The sequence below is a fragment of the Oncorhynchus gorbuscha genome, linkage group LG24 (genome assembly GCF_021184085.1).
Source record: "Oncorhynchus gorbuscha isolate QuinsamMale2020 ecotype Even-year linkage group LG24, OgorEven_v1.0, whole genome shotgun sequence".
Taxonomy (NCBI): domain Eukaryota; kingdom Metazoa; phylum Chordata; class Actinopteri; order Salmoniformes; family Salmonidae; genus Oncorhynchus; species Oncorhynchus gorbuscha.
Genome location: NC_060196.1, coordinates 22,340,135 through 22,359,321, shown reverse-complemented (window position 1 = coordinate 22,359,321; position 19,187 = coordinate 22,340,135). Strand labels below are relative to the sequence as shown.

The following is a 19,187-nucleotide window of genomic DNA, read 5'->3' as shown; positions in this document are numbered from 1 at the left end:
GTGTTTTTTTTTCTTCTTTAAAAGTAAAGCAATGCCTTGTCTGTAATGATGAGCTTACTCCTTTGTAATTAATCTCTCTTTTATCAAGAAAAACATCATCACATTTAAACTCAAAGAGCGTGTTTCATGACTAAAATATGAAATGAACAATAAACGGGTCTCTCTCTCTCTCCTTTTAGTTCTTTGACCGTATCAAGTTGTTTGGTATGCCAGCCAAGCACCAGCCTGACCTGATTTACCTGCGCTACGTTCCCCTGTGGAAGGTCCATGTATTCACCCTGGTGCAGCTCACCTGCCTCATACTGCTGTGGGTCATCAAGGCCTCTGCAGCTGCCGTCGTATTCCCAATGATGGTAATACCCATAGAGAGAAATGTGCTATAGTAATACTACTATCATCCCATCTCTCTATAGTAATATCCTCTCCACATCTACAAACTGGAGAAACGTGCTATCGTGTCTACCAACAAGGGTGTTTGTAAACATGAAAATATCAAAAACCTTCTGTATGAGTCTGTGGTCCGTTTGCTCCCTCTCCCTTAAAATATCCTATTTTTGCTTAAAGGTGCTGGCCCTCGTCTTCATTCGGAAGCTTCTCGACTTTTTCTTTACCAAGAGGGAGCTCAGCTATCTGGACGACTTGATGCCCGAGAGCAAGAAGAAGAAAGAGGATGACAAGAAGAAGAAGGAGAGGGAGAAACGGGTAACACACACTAATACTTTTAAAGCCATCAGTTCCCATACAGCGTTCACTGTCTAGCACGCTAACATGACCTGTCCCCACAGAAATCAAATGACTAGAATGGGCAAAGGGGCTCAGACCTTGGCAATTTACCTGCACCCTCATGGGTACACTCTATTGTAATTCTCTGCGTGTCCCCTTGGTCCCAGGAGGCCCAGGCTTTATTGCTCATAGAAGAACAGGTGGGCGTGAATGCTGTGAAGGTCCATTATGACGGTGGGAACCTGCTCAAGATCCCAGTCAAAACTCTCTCAGGGAGGTGAGTGTTTCCCACCATTCAACCAGAGTACAATACATTACACTGGATAGCTAAATCGAGGACACACTTTGTCTTTGTATTATATGATTTTGTTATACTATTCAAATTTTTCCTCAATCTCTACTTTCTTGGTATTGCATGTAAAGGTAACAGTGATGATGTTAGGTCTGTAACGTGTTTATCTTGAACAGATCGTACAGAATAATCGCTCATACCCTCCCAGTGGATGAAGAGGCGGTAGGGGTGGGTGTCTGATATATCCAGCCCATGTGCTGAGTTTTAACCCTACTCAGTAATATACAGTAACATCAATGAGCGCATGGCCAAAATCGTAACTTGGCTATTTACTATACCTGTAGATGATGCCTTTTTATTGAAAACACACTCCTAGCGTGTTGCGTTTGTGTTTTGGGCGGGATTGTTATGATACATAATGCTACATAGTATCATGGCAAGGTAAAAAGGCTCTAAAACCTTGTGAATACTAATGACTAATGTACACATTGATTACGTAGAGGACTCACCGCAGACAATCATTGTCCAAGAGTAACAATTGGCAACAGAGAAATTGTTACACATAAGCCAGTGCATATTTTTAGTGCAAGATGCAATGACAGGGAACTGGTGCCAAGTAGTCATGTGTGCACTTCAATCTTTTGTTTGTTTACCTTATCCATATGCATGCATCTCTATCTCCCTTCCCCTGTTCTGTCCTGTTCCTCGCTGCATGTAGCTCATGTGACCTCGGCAATGTTAATATCTCTGAGGAAATGGCCAAAAGCGGGGCATGCAAAGCAGTGGCGATGAGCGCCGACTTCGGCCCGTCTATGAAGCGTAGCCAAAGGTAGCTATGCTGAAAATGACTCTCCCTTCAGCTGACCTCCCCACCTTCTAAAAATGGGGGAGCTTTTTTCCAGGCACACCTCAGGTCTAGTGAAATCTCACTAAGACAAGATCACATTGATAACTCACCCCTTGTAGATCAAATAGTTATATTATATTCTGTGACTAATCTAATCCAATAAACTAGTCTACTTAATTCTGTGACAAAGCCCATTAGTTAATGGGTATGACAAGAACAATGCATCCATTCTTATGTCATGAAAGTATTAAGTTATTGCTTTTGCTGTGTCATAACTTGTGTAATGTTCAGTTGCATGTATGTTGTGACATCTACATTTAGTGTGGATGTTTGCATAAAACAAGACTCGATTTTGTTTTCCTGACTATTGTATTTGCCTACAGATGCATTCATATATTACAATATATATGAATGTGTCTTGTAATATATTATATTACATTACAGCATATAAAAGCAAGGTGTTCAAGAGGTTTTGCCCTGATGTTCTGACGTCCTGAGGATATAACACGATGCTGACACATTTAGTCTTTTTACCCCAATTATTAATGGTTAACAGCACACTTTAACACATGAGCCCGCCATCTTCAAGTTGAGAGTGTTAACAACTGTCTATACTTAGAGCACGGAATGAGCTTTGAGTTTCATTTGAGCATCTGTCTGACATTCTTTCAGACAGCATTGCACTTAAATCAGCAACACATTTCCTGCTCATCCTTTACCCATTGATATTCTGGCCCAGCACAGCACAACCAGCCTGCTGATGCTTCTCTTCCCATCCATCTCTCTCCCTTGTCTCTGGCAGCCAGGAGAAGGTGGCCTGTGTTAGAGTCAATATGGACACCACCGAGGCAGGAGGGCAGAGTTCAGCCTTGGAGACGGCCTTGTGATTGAGGAGACCTTTGTCCTATACCACCCCCTAACCCCACAGAGGGCCACTCTGTTACAGTGAGCAAGGTGAGAGGGTGAGCATGACCTGGAGCAGAGAAGTCAGACTGGTCTCTGGAGAAGCCCCTTTTGTGTGTCTCCTCGGTCAACAGTTGAGCTCCAATTACCTCCAGTGGTCCAGTGTAGTTCTGGGGATCCCGAGGCCCCCTCAGCACACAGAGGACTAACTTCCTTGCAGTGGAGAGCACATTGCTAGGATATAAATGAACCAGACTGACACTGCGCACCAACCCCCACCATTTTGGATCAAACTCCAATGTGAACCAATTATTTCCCACCCATTGCCACAGCTGCCAAAAGATGGGGCCACCACTGCCACACTGATGCGGAATCTTCTTCGATTGTCATGTATGCGTGAATTTACTTAATTTTAAAAGGTATATTTTCTCATCAAAATTTGAAGCGATATTTTGTAAAAAATTTAAAAAATTAAGATTCACATCCTGAGACATTCTGGTCTCTGTCAAATAATATATATTTACTTTAAATGTACTAAACACAAACCAGCTACACCAGCTCCAGAAGCATGTCACTCAAGCAATGATTCAGGTTGTTATTTCAACAGTGCAAACTGGTTACATCATGACGAGACACTGGTGATCTAAACTGTTGCAAACCAAAAAAAAGAATGTAGACATTCAAGCATCTATACCCCATAATCTTTCTTGGTTGTGAAACATTGACAGAAAGGTTGCAGTGGCAACCTCCTTTTTACTGCCCTTATACTGTATCCGTACTGTATACTCTGCAAGTTGCATTCTCAGTATTGATATCGCTGCTCAGATCAAGTTGTTCAGCAATTATTTTGTTTGTCACTGTTGTGCTGTTTTAGTGGAATTGTGTGCTTTTTATGTTTTAATGGACAATTTAAAAAAAATACTAATTTAAGGTTAAGGAAGTGATGATATGAATATTTACAATAAGCACTTTAGATTTGTTTGCCAGTAGGAATAAGTGCACAGGCCTGAATTGAGTTAAAAACATTGAATCTGAAGATCCACAGAACTGTTGCTGAAATGTCTAGAAAAAGCAACGACTCAGGAATCTACATGATTTCTGATTGTGGAAAGTTATTTACTCTCTTTTGTCTCACTACTCATACCGTATTTCAATAGAATAGTCCATTTCTCTATTGTTGGGACAATTCTTTTTGATAAACAGGAAAAAAAACATCTAAATTACTGTGCCGTTCAGTTTTCTTCTAATAGCAATGAACGTTATTCTGTGCAGTAAAACTGTATTGTACAAATTATGCTGCACATGTTTTAATACTTGTCACATGTAAAAAGTAAGTTCAGTATTACAGACATTTCCAAAAAATGAGCCGTAAAATGTATTGCAATTATATATTTCTAATTTGCTTAGCACACATGCTCCTGATTTAGCAATAATAGACGAGTGATGTGAGTACAATGCGATGTGTGGAGTGATGGTTCTATTGAGCTGTCTAGGGTGTTTGTCAAACCCCATCCACTTTGTGTGTCTGCTCTATTGACTATGTTAGTGTGTTGCTGATTATACAGACAATAGCTTATGTGCCTTGTGAATGCTCTTTGTGTCTTTTAGTCATACTGTAATCAAACTTTTCAGGTAGTACATACACAAACACACAGCAGTAATGATCTGAATGTTTTTGTGAAAATCATATCCTCTTCAACCAAACCGGCAAACTGAACTGATTAATAAGTTACAAATATTAACTCATTAGTACTTCATTGTACCCATTTTCTGTCAAAGATATGTACTGTATGTTTATGTCACAGATGTAGTGTTTGTTCACAAATAGGAAGAACTGTAATGTACTGTAATCAAATAGACTGTTTTATGCAATATCAGTGAATGTGCACCGAATTCCTGCAACTTTAATATCACTGGTGAAAATGACAGAAGCCTGGTACATTTCTCCAAACTTTTTTTTTTTTTACAAAATAATAATTCTAATAATTTTAGTTTGAAGAGAATTCAGATAAAATGTTGGCTATTTCAAGTCATTACAAATATTGTCTTGGTGATCCTATATGTGCGAAGTAGGTACCACAATTCAATGTAGAACACATGGTATTGCAGTGCAATGGTTTCGATGTGTATTATATGATCTGTACCATAGAAACAGGGTGTTCTTTAGGATAATATGCCATTGAGCAGACGGTTTTTCCCAAAGCAACTTGGGCATACATTTTACATTTGGGTGGTCCAGGGAATTGAACCCACCACCCTGGCGTTACAAGCACCATGCTCTACCAACTGAGCTACAAAGGACCACTTTAGGACCATATACAGTGGGGCAAAAAAGTATTTAGTCAGCCACCAATTGTGCATGTTCTCCCACTTAAAAGGATGAGGCCTGTAATTTTCATCAGGGGTACACTTCAACTATGACAGACAAAATTAGAAAAAAAAATGCTAATTATGTGCAAAATAAGTATTTGGTCACCTACAAACAAGCAAGACTTCTGGCTCTCACAGACCTGTAACTTTTCTTTAAGAGGCTCCTCTGTCCTCCACTCGTTACCTGTATTAATGGCACCTGTTTGAACTTGTTATCAGTATATAAGACACCTGTCCACAACCTCAAACAGTCACTCTCCAAACTCCACTATGGCCAAGACCTGCACCAGGCTGGGAAGACTGAATCTGCAATAGGTAAGCAGTTTGGTTTGAAGAAATAAACTGTGGGAGCAATTATTCGGAAATGGAAGACATACAAGACCACTGATAATCTCCCTCGATCTAGGACTCCACGCACGATCTTACCCCGTGGGGTCAAAATGATCACAAGAACGGTGAACAAAAATCCCAGAACCACACGGGGGGGCCTAGTGAATGATCTGCAGAGAGCTGGGACCAAAGTAACAAAGCCTACCATCAGCAAGGGCATTGAAGATGAAACGTGGCTGGGTCTTTCAGCATGACAATGATCCCAAACACACCGCCTGGGCAACGAAGGAGTAGCTTCGTAAGAAGCATTTCAAGGTCCTGGAGTGGCCTAGCCAGTCTCCAGATCTCAACCCCATAGAACATCTTTGGAGGAAGTTGAAAGTCCATGTTGCCTAGCAACAGCCACAAAACATCACTGCTCTAGAGGAGATCTGCATGGAGGAATGGGCCAAAATACCAGCAACAGTGTGTGAAAACCTTGTGAATACTTACAGAAAACATTTGACCTCTGTCATTGCCAACAAAGTATTGAGATAAACTTTTGTTATTGACCAAATACTTATTTTCCACCATAATTTGCAAATAAATTCATTAAAAATCCTACTGTGATTTTCTGGATTTTTTTTGTAATTTTGTCTGTCATAGTTGAAGTGTACCTATGATGAAAATTACAGGCCTCATCTTTTTAAGTGGGAGAACTTGCACACTTGGTGGCTGACTAAATACTTTCCCCCCCCCCACTGTATTACACTGACCTCACTACTGCTGTCAGTCAAGCACAGAAAATACTCCTGTCATGTTGTTGAATACCATACCATAACAGGATGTAAAAAAAAAAAAAAAACTTTTTTACTTTGCTGATAGAGAGCAATAAAAAGTGTGTAAAATGTCTTCTCTCTCCATATTTAACTGAGTCGCAATTCACACCATCATGTGAAAGTACACAGTGCACAATACGCAGAGCTTTTTAAGGTGTTCAAGAGAAATGTGTTGTCCTGTAGAGAAAAAAAAGACACACTATTGAAATTGAACATGTTTAATCAAAATGATGTCCCTATATTAAAAGGTCCTATTTGGCATCTTTGGGGATTTTCAGCACCTTGTAGACTTTATTCTCGAACATTGTGGTGAAGTGAGGTCGGGAGTCGATGGATAGGAGGGTACATAGCGGCAACTTTCCTCTGTTCTCCTGATCCTCCACGTCCCAGATCTCAGGCATGCTGCAGCCTGGCCTGTGAAGTATAGCACAGTTAGATTGGAATCTGAGATTGAGAGAACATAGTACTACAGGGCTTTGTTCATTTGGCACCAAAAGGAAGAAAACAGACTGAAACGGGGAGGGAAAGTGGCTCGTAAGAAACCTGTTTTAATTTTCTATTGCAAAATGTTTTGCTATGGTATGCTTTAAAATACCACCATGTTTACCTGGAGCGTCGGTTACACCAGGAGTCCTCCAGGATGAAATAGTCTGCCTGCAGCTGCATCAGATTCCTCTTCACCTCCTTGGCCGGTTTACGGCTGTACATGGTGTACACCAACTTGGTTCTTTCCCTGTGGGAATATGTTAGACGTAACTTACTGACAAACACAATGGGTGGTGTCTCATCAGATATTGTTGCAAAGTATAACCCATAGGGGAATTGTAGCAGTCTTACTTCTGCCAAGTGTCCTCGTAGTGGGGATGATTCACGATGGCTCTACCAGTGGACAGTTTCACACTCGCCATGGTTGGCATGGAGCCAGCAAACACAGCATCTTGGAACACACACAATTTAATTTCCCTTTTTGCAGCCCATTCCTTGTATCCCTCAATACATTTTTTGCATTACAAAAATGACACTAATTCAGATCTATCCTAGATAGTAATGCATCTACAGAGCTTAGCAGCAACTGAACTAGCTCAGCCTACAACTGTATGCCCACCAATCTTATGCCCCTGAAAAGCACACGCTAGGAATAAGTCCTAACGTGATATGACTCACTGGGCATGGTGTTGGCATTGATCCACTCCAGGAGCTGCTCCTGAGGCAGGTTGCTGAAGTCTCCTACGATTCCTCGCTGGCTCTGGAAGTTGGCCACGCCCTGGATGGCCATGATGGACAGGATGCCAAACACAGTGATGTGGCACTTGAAGTGCTCCCCTATCCAGCCAAACAACTGCGGAGCATTGGAGAACATGTATACCGGCAGATCAATGAAGACCCAGTGTAGATCATTTATCAGGCAGTCTTTATTAGAAATCCATTCACAAGGACATTTGATTTGGAGAATGTTTTTCATTATGATGTGCTCTGACTGCCTGCATAAGAGTCCAGTTACTAACCCTAATGCTGGTGGAGTACAAATAAGAGATTAATTTGTTTCATTGCACTAGCCATCTGTCCACTCTTTACGCTGGATCAGCATGGCTTTTATAGCTGGTATGATGGAGGTCAATTAAGGAAAATGGAAAGTGATCCATGTGATTTCTATTGTCTATGCCTGTCTGTTTGTCTCGGTCAGTGTCTTGTCTACAGACATCTCACCTGTCTAGAGCAGATCAGGGAGGCCATGAGGCACATCAGCGGGGCCAGGAAGAGTTTGATTCTCATGACCAAGATCGCCAGCACAGCAAAGGCCACCAGCTGCAGACTATGGTACACCATCTGACACACGCACGCACACAATGGCAGGGAAACACAGTGGAAGTTATGAGCACCGTAATGATTCATGAGTCATTGTGCCTTCAAAGAAAACAGCTGCTAATATGGGCTGTGATGTTGGTAAGTGAAAATAAGTAGCTATTTGGCTTACCTCCCCATTAGCCAACTTTGCCATCCTAAAATATGATAGAAAATGTTTGCATGAGGAAGCTAGGTGTAGGTGGCGCTAGTGTCCAGCGAATATAATACTTAATGCTACTTGTTGGATTGGAAGACTTACTGCTCAGTGTCAATATCGACGTCTTCTTTAGAGTCAACTCTTTCGTGCCTAAGAGATCTCCAGACTTCTTTAATTGCCTTCAAAGGAATTATTTATAATACTACAATATACACTCAAATGGACTTAAATGAGCTGCAATGTCAAAATCGAGAATAATGTGTCTCACCTTTCCAGAAATGATGGCTACAATAACTATGTTTACCGGGAGTATCAATGTCTTAACGTATCCCAACAAAGTCTGGAAACAGAATACAGTATAAGAAAAGCACTTAGGGAAAATCAACAACCAAATAGTAGTGTCAAAAGTAAGCTTGGAGGCAGCACTGATGAAATTAAACCCACCTCCAGCTCCATAAAGTCGAACTCTGCAGCACAGGTGTACATCAACGTGTGGAAATCCTTGTAGTTGGTCAACTTGGATCTGATCAAGTTGCCAATGTGAGCCTGTGGGAAATATAGAGAAACACACAGTGAGGTTAAAGTCATACAGACATTCACACCTTCATATGGAAGCATTTGAAACAGGAATTGACATTAAAACGAGTAGACTCCATCAGTGATAGAGAAAGGAAGGAGGAATACATTGTGGGGAACAAAGAACATTTGACATCATGGGTCACTCATAGCCCACATTAAGATCATGCTGAACAGACTTTCATCTAAGAACTTACATCATTGGACGCTCCGAGGATGAACGACATGAAGAATTTGAGAAGCACAGTGGAGGTAAACCAGGCAATACCTTGAACAAACTGAGGATTTAGAGAGGAAAAAGTTAACATTCAAAACCTGTTATATGTTGCACTGTGCCACTAAATAATGCTGTGTAATTGCATGTTACGATTGGGGGTAGAGTGGACCACCCTTGGGATGGTATAATACCATGGGAATTCAATATATTTCTCTTAAAGTTATGGAAAAATGGCAAATTCTGAGGAACGTAGTTTCACCAATTAACCCCAGCATGTAACTAAATAACTAACATTATTATACACAAATTATTCAAATAGGATTTCATACAATTGTGACGATTCCATGTTTGCAGACTCTTGTGATATCGTCTCTCAGTGCGATGATGGCCTGGAAAACACCACCATACAGGTATGAGGAGTGACAGAATGACACTTGTGTATTCAGGCATTTCAGTCTATTTCCCAGTCAACTCACCCAGCCAGCAACCAGGGAAGAAATGTAAAAAGATGTCAAAAGTTCCAATTTCCCAAACAGCATGACAAAGCAGATGGCAAATGAACCCTGAAAGGACAAATAAATAACTTTTGTTCAGCAAATCAAAATACAGTGATCCATCATCATAGCATAATTGATGAACATTGTTCATGTTGGAACTGTTCTATCATCAATTTCACAACCATAGCGGATGCTAGTATGTTTCTAAGCCTGTGGCGATCATGTCTAAATATCAATTCAGTAGTAATACTTACCAAATGCACAACAAGTAGTGATTTCATCTTGGAAGTGGAGAGATAGCCCATAAAATTACAGGCAAACAGGCATGCAATCTGAAGAGGCAGACAACATAGGCATTTCAATTCATTGTCACTGTTATTGTACAGCTAAGGAGCTTCAGTACAATAACAGAATCTTTTACGATGACTGGTACATCCACAGGAACGTTACCAGGCTATTTTCCAGTCATGCATTTTTACCTCTGTGTGGATTTATTTACCTGAGTTAGCAAAACAAACTGGGCAAATGGCCAAGGAAGAAGGAACAACACATTGCAAGCACCAAGAGCTACTAGGGATCTTCTTTCAAGTTTGGAACGCCTACAAAATCATACAAAGACAACAGTATTATTTGCATTTATACATTTTCAGTGACATACACTGGGTGTACAAAACATTAGGAACAACTGCTCTTTCCATGACATGACTGACCAGGTGAACTCAGATGAAAGCTATGATCCCTTGTTAAATCCACTTCAATTAGTTTAGATGAAGGGGAGGAGACAGGTTAAAGAAGGATTTTTAAGCTTAGAGACAATTTAGACATGGATTGTGTATATGTGCCATTCAGAGGGCGAATGGGCAAGACTAAATATTTAAGTGCCTTTGAACAGGGTATGGTAGTAGGTGCCAGGCACACCGGTTTGAGGGTGTCAAGAACTGCAACGATGCTGGGTTTTTCACACCCAACAGTTTCCTGTGTTTTATCAAGAATGGTCCACCACCCAAAGGACATCCAGCCAACTTGACATAACTGTGGATTGGAGTCAACTTGTGCCAGCATCCCTATGGAACGCTTCCGACACCATGTATAGTTCATGCCCCGATGAATTGAGACTGTTCTGAGGGCAAAAAGGGTGCAGCTCAATATTAGGAAGGTGTTCCTAATGTTTTGTACACTAACATATATAAATGTATCTCAGTTATAAAACACAGATAGGACTTTGAAAAGAGTGGTGAAAACCAAGATGATGGTAAATGGTTTAGATCAAAGGCATGTAAACTGAATATACCTGAGAATGCGTGTTAACAGCAGCATCTGCAGGACAAAGAAGGGATAGGAGAAGCTCTCCCTCAGCGGTGGAGTCCACATGACCCGAGTGCTCTGGAATACATAGCATGAGTTAAGATAGCATTCACCACCAGCCAACCGCCATGATGATCTAAGTTTACATACACTGTATGAAACAATCAAATGACATTCATCTCAAAGAAAACATTAATTGTACAGTGAGGAAACTTTAATATGGATTGCACTATGAGAACACAGCTCCAAACTGCAAAACTCTCACCTCTCCATGGTTGAAGAAGAGACACAGGACAGTGACGACCCCTCCAAGACGACTGCCACTGGAAAGAAACCATATCCCACCCCCCCCCCCAAAAAAACATCAGATTGTCTCCTAGAGTGGCAAGGGGCACTAAAACAGCATGGATACCCAAGATGATGGTTTTATGGTATACCATAGTGATAAACTAGCCTGGGTACCAGTCTATTTGTGCCATCATGCAAATCCTTTTCATGGCTTACATGACAGCATGGAGTACGCAACAAAACAAACAGATCTGGGACCAGGCTAGTGAGAAACCAACAACAGTTTAAGAACTCATTACCTTAGGTAAGTCCCGTAGATGTAGAACAGGCTCATCATTACCCCATTAAGCAGGAAGACACAGGAGACATAGAAGTAGGCTGCATCCCCCATGCCTAAAAGTGGGAGAAAATTATATTCTCAGTGTCAATTTACTGTGCCTCCCAGTCCTGACAGTGTGACACACTATATTACTACAAGACACTATTTACAATGCATAGTAGTGTTGGGCGGTTTCCAGATCTTCAAACCACCATACCGTTTCTGTACATTACCGGTGTATACAGTATTATTGGAAGTGCACACAAGGGGTGCTATAAGAAATGTTAAATAACAATTTAGCCAACAGGGATCTTGATCCAGGAGGGGATTTAATGTCTCTAGTCTGGGTACCAGTCTTTTTAGCTAACATTCTACTTCTTGCTAGTGGTATGGATGAGTGATTCCTCGAATCCTTGCCCGTCGACTCCCAGTGTCGACCCCCATTTCTGGGTGTCAAGTTTCGATTCCGCTAAGAATAGACTTCAGAGATTCAGTATTTTTACAATGGAGGAACTAGTTGCTGTCGTCTACTTCGAGAACAAACTCATGCATCTTTCACAGCAAAGAAAGACAGAGCTAGCGATATAGCGGTATAACTCAATAACTAATTCACCATTTGTCACAGAAACAATCTAGGTATGATTTATTCTATAAATGTCTAGCATACTTTTACAACCTTTGTTTTGAGGACAAATTCCAGTTTTGATTTGATAGATGGCATGTAGTCTATCAAATTTTTATTTCTATCAAATCAAAACTGGAATCTTTCCTCAAAACAAAGGTTGGAAAAAGTATGCTAGACATTTATAGAATAAATTATACCTAAGTTTGATACTTCTGTGTCAAACAGTGAATTAGTTATTGATTTATACAGTTTTAAATGGCATTTGATAGATTTGATGTATTTCTATCAAGTCAAAACTGGAATTTGTCCTCAAAACAAAGGTTGTAAAAGTATGCTAGACATTTATAGAATAAATTATTTCAATTTTTATGTTTCTGTGCGAATCAATTAATTATTTATTGATTTTTACCATTTTAAAATGGCTTTTGGCGAATGTCTGTTGAATGGCCAAATGTGTGAATATAAAACCAACTTTACCTTGGTCGCAGGCAGGCAGACAGACTGTCGGAACCATTCACATAGCAAGATACAGGTGACCATAATATAGCCTATGTCTTGTATAGCAATGCCTCGTAAATTCACAAAGTATATTAAAGTATATATTAGGCTATCAATGACTATGGCTAAGCTATTCTTCATACTGCCAGTGAATTGAAATTGAACATCTCCAAATGCATCAGTTTAATTAAGTGCAATAGAAAGTATTGTGTCTATAGTTTATTTAATGATACCCTGGCTGACTGTTGATGTCCTACGCCAAGGCTCTCCAACCTTGTTCCTGGAGATTTTCGCTCCAACCCCAGTTGTAACTAACTAGACTCAGTTGATAAACTATCTAATTATTGAATCAGATGCACTAGATTAGGGTTGGAGTGAACCTACAGGAAGGTAGCTCTCCACGAACAGGGTCGGAGAACTCTGTCCCAGGCAATAGATCTCAAAGCAGGTCGTCCGCGCAAATATGGGAAATGGCAAGTTCACTTTCTCATCCATAAACACATCTCAAGTGCAAATATGGTTCAGCAGCTTAATTATTATGATCACATTTCATCAATTGAAATATTATGGGAACATCTATACATTTGGCAGCCAAGCACGAGTTATCAGTGTACCTACCCTATGACGTTAAAATATCTTCACGCCTACACTAAAAACCTCCAGGCTTCCGTCATATAAGAGTAAATTATATTTGAAACATTTCGGAATTACAGGGGGGGAAATGTATCTTGTGTGAATCGTCCTCTGGAAAAACGCACATGCTTGGATAATAATTACAAAACCAACGTCTCTAGTAATACCCATCCGAATATGACTATAACATGGCAAAGAATAGGTTTATCAGCGTAGTGCGTTGCATCATCCCATGTCGTGTGATCCATCAAGACTGCACACAGCAGAAATATCACTGAAATATTCTAGTTCCTACACATCAACTATATTCAAACAAAATAGGCCTTTTATGGGCTAAGTAGATGACCAAATGGGCAGCATCATGCTCATGTCAGTCCCCTGGAATGCAAATGTAGCCTACCTGGTGGGACTCTGCAGTAGTGAAATTATGTGTACCTGTGCACATCCGTTTCAGCGTGTTTTTTTCCCCCGGAGTCGAGCACGAGCCACAGGAGTCAGAGTTGGAGTCGTGCATGACTACTCCTTGCTACTCCATGTCATTGCCAAAGAGGCAATCTCAACGTTCAATATGCAGCTGGATTGATGGTGGAGTTGCTCATTGGTTGTTGGAAATATTTTCCATGACAACATGAATTAGAATTATTACAAAGTCAAAAAACAAACATTTAGCTGTTAGCTGGGCAAGTTGTTGTATTTTGAGGCTTAGCAAAGAGGTTTTGTGGTTGGAATTGCAGTACATATTTAGTTTGAGAATTTAGAGGTGAGCAAGCAACTTTTGAGACTGGTTTCCTCTAGACAAACAAAAAATGGTTGCTTAGCAACCGGATACCAACATGTTCTGTGGAGAACATTTACATTACATTTTACATTTAAGTCATTTAGCAGACGCTCTTATCCAGAGCGACTTACAAATTGGTGCATTCACCTTATGACATCCAGTGGAACAGCCACTTTACAATAGTGCATCTACATATTTTAAGGGGGGTGAGAAGGATTACTTTATCCTATCCTAGGTATTCCTTAAAGAGGTGGGGTTTCAGGTGTCTCCGGAAGGTGGTGATTGACTCCGCTGTCCTGGCGTCGTGAGGGAGTTTGTTCCACCATTGGGGAGCCAGAGCAGCGAACAGTTTTGACTGGGCTGAGCGGGAACTGTACTTCCTCAGTGGTAGGGAGGCGAGCAGGCCAGAGGTGGATGAATGCAGTGCCCTTATTTGGGTGTAGGGTCTGATCAGAACCTGGAGGTACTGAGGTGCCGTTCCCCTCACAGCTCCGTAGGCAAGCACCATGGTCTTGTAGCGGATGCGAGCTTCAACTGGAAGCCAGTGGAGAGAGCGGAGGAGCGGGGTGACGTGAGAGAACTTGGGAAGGTTGAACACCAGACGGGCTGCGGCGTTCTGGATGAGTTGTAGGGGTTTAATGGCACAGGCAGGGAGCCCAGCCAACAGCGAGTTGCAGTAATCCAGACGGGAGATGACAAGTGCCTGGATTAGGACCTGTGCCGCTTCCTGTGTGAGGCAGGGTCGTACTCTGCGGATGTTGTAGAGCATGAACCTACAGGAACGGGCCACCGCCTTGATGTTAGTTGAGAACGACAGGGTGTTGTCCAGGATCACGCCAAGGTTCTTAGCGCTCTGGGAGGAGGACACAATGGAGTTGTCAACCGTGATGGCGAGATCATGGAACGGGCAGTCCTTCCCCGGGAGGAAGAGCAGCTCCGTCTTGCCGAAGTTCAGCTTGAGGTGGTGATCCGTCATCCACACTGATATGTCTGCCAGACATGCAGAGATGCGATTCACCACCTGGTCATCAGAAGGGGGAAAGGAGAAGATTAATTGTGTGTCGTCTGCATAGCAATGATAGGAGAGACCATGTGAGGTTATGACAGAGCCAAGTGACTTGGTGTATAGCGAGAATAGGAGAGGGCCTAGAACAGAGCCCTGGGGGACACCAGTGGTGAGAGCGCATGGTGAGGAGACAGATTCTCGCCACGCCACCTGGTAGGAGCGACCTGTCAGGTAGGACGCAATCCAAGCGTGGGCCACGCCGGAGATGCCCAACTCGGAGAGGGTGGAGAGGAGTATCTGATGGTTCACAGTATCGAAGGCAGCCGATAGGTCTAGAAGGATGAGAGCAGAGGAGAGAGAGTTAGCTTTAGCGGTGCGGAGCGCCTCCGTGATACAGAGAAGAGCAGTCTCAGTTGAATGACTAGTCTTGAAACCTGACTGATTTGGATCAAGAAGGTCATTCTGAGAGAGATAGCGGGAGAGCTGACCAAGGACGGCACGTTCAAGAGTTTTGGAGAGAAAAGAAAGAAGGGATACTGGTCTGTAGTTGTTGACATCGGAGGGATCGAGTGTAGGTTTTTTCAGAAGGGGTGCAACTCTCGCTCTCTTGAAGACGGAAGGGACGTAGCCAGCGGTCAGGGATAAGTTGATGAGCGAGGTGAGGTAAGGGAGAAGGTCTCCGGAAATGGTCTGGAGAAGAGAGGAGGGGATAGGGTCAAGCGGGCAGGTTGTTGGGCGGCCGGCCGTCACAAGACGCGAGATTTCATCTGGAGAGAGAGGGGAGAAAGAGGTCAGAGCACAGGGTAGGGCACTGTGAGCAGAACCAGCGGTGTCGTTTGACTTAGCAAACGAGGATCGGATGTCGTCGACCTTCTTTTCAAAATGGTTGACGAAGTCATCTGCAGAGAGGGAGGAGGGGGGAGGGGGAGGAGGATTCAGGAGGGAGGAGAAGGTGGCAAAGAGCTTCCTAGGGTTAGAGGCAGATGCTTGGAATTTAGAGTGGTAGAAAGTGGCTTTAGCAGCAGAGACAGAGGAGGAAAATGTAGAGAGGAGGGAGTGAAAGGATGCCAGGTCCGCAGGGAGGCGAGTTTTCCTCCATTTCCGCTCGGCTGCCCGGAGCCCTGTTCTGTGAGCTCGCAATGAGTCGTCAAGCCACGGAGCGGGAGGGGAGGACCGAGCCGGCCTGGAAGATAGGGGACATAGAGAGTCAAAGGATGCAGAAAGGGAGGAGAGGAGGGTTGAGGAGGCAGAATCAGGAGATAGGTTGGAGAAGGTTTGAGCAGAGGGAAGAGATGATAGGATGGAAGAGGAGAGAGTAGCGGGGGGAGAGAGAGCGAAGGTTGGGACGGCGCGATACCATCCAGTAGGGGCAGTGTGGGAAGTGTTGGATGAGAGCGAGAGGGAAAAGGATACAAGGTAGTGGTCGGAGACTTGGAGGGGAGTTGCAATGAGGTTAGTGGAAAAACAGCATCTAGTAAAGATGAGGTCGAGCGTATTGCCTGCCTTGTGAGTAGGGGGGAAGGTGAGAGGGTGAGGTCAAAAGAGGAGAGGAGTGGAAAGAAGGAGGCAGAGAGGAATGAGTCAAAGGTAGACGTGGGGAGGTTAAAGTCGCCCAGAACTGTGAGAGGTGAGCCATCCTCAGGAAAGGAGCTTATCAAGGCATCAAGCTCATTGATGAACTCTCCGAGGGGACCTGGAGGGCGATAAATGATAAGGATGTTAAGCTTGAAAGGGCTGGTAACTGTGACAGCATGAAATTCAAAGGAGGCGATAGACAGATGGGTAAGGGGAGAAAGAGAGAATGACCACTTGGGAGAGATAAGGATCCCGATGCCACCACCCCGCTGACCAGAAGCTCTCGGGGTGTGCGAGAACACGTGGGCGGACGAAGAGAGAGCAGTAGGAGTAGCAGTGTTATCTGTGGTGATCCATGTTTCTGTCAGTGCCAAGAAGTCGAGGGACTGGAGGGAGGCATAGGCTGAGATGAACTCTGCCTTGTTGAGAACAAAAGTGAGAGTTCCAATATTTTGATTATCTTTGTGATTGGAAGATAGCTGTGAGGGTTATCGAATCAGAACCATCAACTCTGTTCTCCTCGAGCTCATTAATGATGTAATGTTCATATTTGACGATGGCAGACAAAGGCCAGTCTCTTTTCAAATGACAAGGAGTGGCAAGGAGTGGAATGTTAGCTAAAGAGACTGTACTCAGCAAGGCACTCAGGCTAGAATGTCTCTGCTGTAACCAAGAAGCTAGGTATTAACATCTAGCCAATTAGCTAGCAAGTTAGCAAACCAAATGCAAAGCTGGAGCCCTGAGCTGGATATCATTTATTTGACACATCCTAGATTCCTTATAGTTAGGTGGGGTAGCCCCCAACCCCAAAATCATACGTTCAGTATTTCAAAATATACCGTATACCGGTGTATCGCCCAAGCCTAACGCAGTTATTTTCTAGGAGTAGTTGTACCTTCACAGCTCTCTACTGGATTCAGTCCATCTGCTCTGTTGACATTCCAACATGCCTTGGTTGGGATTCCAAAGAAGTCCATGGTGCCAGTGTAAATCCTGAACAGGCTGCCAAGGAAAACCTATCAACAGAGAGGGGATCACTGGAATAAACACTCTGTAACGAAGAAACGGAAGAACAATACAATGTTTTTGAGATCCACCGCACTGCACAATTAAATGATCGCCATTGTTTCTTTTTTGTCTTTGTTTGATGAAGTAAATAAATGTCTGCACTTGCATATTTATAAAATGCAAAAAACTTGCAAAAATAATGACATAGTTCCAGCTCCTATAGTACCTCTGGGTACAGATTGAACCTCTTCAGAGCATTGATAACAAGAGGATACTCAGAGAACCTGTCGTTCATGATCAGGTGGAGACCATGCAAAAAGGATGGCGCATTGATGAAGACCTTGAAATAGGAATAATACAGACCCTGCAAAATAAAACCAACATGTGAGTGAACTAGATGCTGAAATTGCAGATGAGCCTTTTTGTAACAATGTGTCCATTTCTTTCAATAACACAGGATGTCAAATCTAAAGCCCCCTTGGAATGGCACATGTGTGAAGCAGTGAAGGACAGGAGGGATATGTTACAATTGGCCCATCTCAACATTCCTCTTACCATTTCAGTGCGGAAAGCCATTTCTTTTTCAATCGAAGATAGGTGTGAAAAGTGTTTGTCATTTTCAAAGAGGTTTGTTAGATGAGCCCTAAACAAAGTTTTAGACATCACATCAGCAAGGGGAAGTGTCTTGTCTGTCAGACTGAATGACTTGACTGAATGAAGTATAGGCCTAATCCTTTAGACTAATGACGTCCACATTTCTACATCTGGCCAGCATCGGTAGGTTATAACAACATACAGTACCTGGATAGTGAACTTACCAATGCAGAAGTCCAGCCAAGACAGCTGTCAAAAAGATGTACACAGGGTTGTCATCAAAAAATGAATGCTCAGTCATAGGCTGATGAATAACGTTAACTATTACGTTCATTAATAGATGAGGCAACTATTGAAACTTACCAATAATGACTGTGATTCCAATGTTCATAAAATATCGCACAGTTATGCCTACTTTATCTCGAATAAAAGCAAAGTCAGACCCGTCAGAAACGCGATCTTCGGTTTGCAAAACGCAGAGAGAAACACATTTTCGTGCTTGTCGTTTGTTGACATGAAGAGCAAATGCAACGCGTTTACCCTTTCCATCATTTGGGATGTCTTTGGTTGAGTTGAACAATTCCTCGTCGTCACTTTCAGGGCAAAACTGGGCCTGGTCGCCTGACCGGCGAGTCTTCATAGCCATGTTTTCAGACTCCGAGTCCGAGAATGCCTCAAAATATGACATAAGTGGTAGATACACTAGGTAGGAACTCGTTTCAGTATTTTCAATTGTTATTTTCTTCTTCAAAAGTTAAAGAAAATGAGCTAACGTTAGTTTGCTAAATGCCATTTTTCTGGCCACTCAAGTTCAAAGGACGCACCGCAATTGAACTAGCAACCATGGAAACCCAGGATCAGCATTCTTCTAAAACGGTTCTGCTGCGCAGTCATTTATGAATGCGTATTAATAACATTAGCTAATATTCATGTCTGGGTTGAAAGGGTCGCGTATCACGTGGTTCTGAATCACTAGTCAAAGG

General features: G+C 42.5%; 2 protein-coding genes across 7 annotated transcripts in view; one reads left to right on the top strand and one right to left on the bottom strand.

The window, feature by feature from the left end:
• LOC124013219 (sodium bicarbonate cotransporter 3-like) overlaps positions 1–4,341 on the top strand; it is a 54,340-nt gene extending 49,999 nt beyond the window's left edge. For 4 of the 6 annotated variants that reach the window (XM_046327466.1, XM_046327469.1, XM_046327464.1 and 1 more), the window contains 5 exons: positions 180–353; positions 565–702; positions 891–1,000; positions 1,734–1,844; positions 2,665–4,341. In XM_046327466.1, the coding sequence (XP_046183422.1) occupies positions 180–353; positions 565–702; positions 891–1,000; positions 1,734–1,844; positions 2,665–2,749 (618 nt within the window). In that variant the 3' untranslated portion in view covers positions 2,750–4,341. Of the gene's footprint in view, positions 1–179; positions 354–564; positions 703–890; positions 1,001–1,191; positions 1,244–1,733; positions 1,845–2,664 lie in introns of all 6 variants that reach the window. The other 2 variants (XM_046327468.1, XM_046327467.1) reach the window with 2 other exon arrangements.
• A 1,868-nt stretch (positions 4,342–6,209) lies between these two features.
• LOC124012826 (probable C-mannosyltransferase DPY19L1) lies at positions 6,210–19,150 on the bottom strand. Its single transcript, XM_046326815.1, has 22 exons — positions 18,568–19,150; positions 18,429–18,453; positions 18,166–18,253; positions 17,837–17,974; positions 17,498–17,618; positions 11,468–11,561; positions 11,146–11,203; positions 10,867–10,958; positions 10,075–10,174; positions 9,830–9,907; positions 9,555–9,641; positions 9,408–9,467; positions 9,059–9,139; positions 8,730–8,831; positions 8,554–8,625; positions 8,388–8,464; positions 8,259–8,283; positions 7,991–8,110; positions 7,448–7,622; positions 7,121–7,220; positions 6,891–7,016; positions 6,210–6,697 (listed from the first exon to the last, which is right to left on the bottom strand). Exons 1-22 carry the CDS (start codon positions 18,890–18,892, stop codon positions 6,535–6,537), a joined length of 2,307 nt encoding a protein of 768 aa, XP_046182771.1. The 5' UTR covers positions 18,893–19,150; the 3' UTR covers positions 6,210–6,534.
• Positions 19,151–19,187: the final 37 nt, after the last annotated feature.

What these genes read in the sequence shown, in the direction of transcription:
- LOC124012826 (XM_046326815.1), bottom strand. Translation starts at nt 18,892, where the DNA reads ATGTCATATTTTGAGGCATTCTCGGACTCGGAGTCTGAAAACATGGCT. An exon ending in AACATGGAATCGTCACAATT is followed by an intron (nt 9,140 to 9,407) that starts GTATGAAATCCT and finishes CTAAATCCTCAG; the next exon opens with TTTGTTCAAGGTATTGCCTG. An exon ending in CAATGCCAACACCATGCCCA is followed by an intron (nt 7,221 to 7,447) that starts GTGAGTCATATC and finishes GTGTGTTCCAAG; the next exon opens with ATGCTGTGTTTGCTGGCTCC.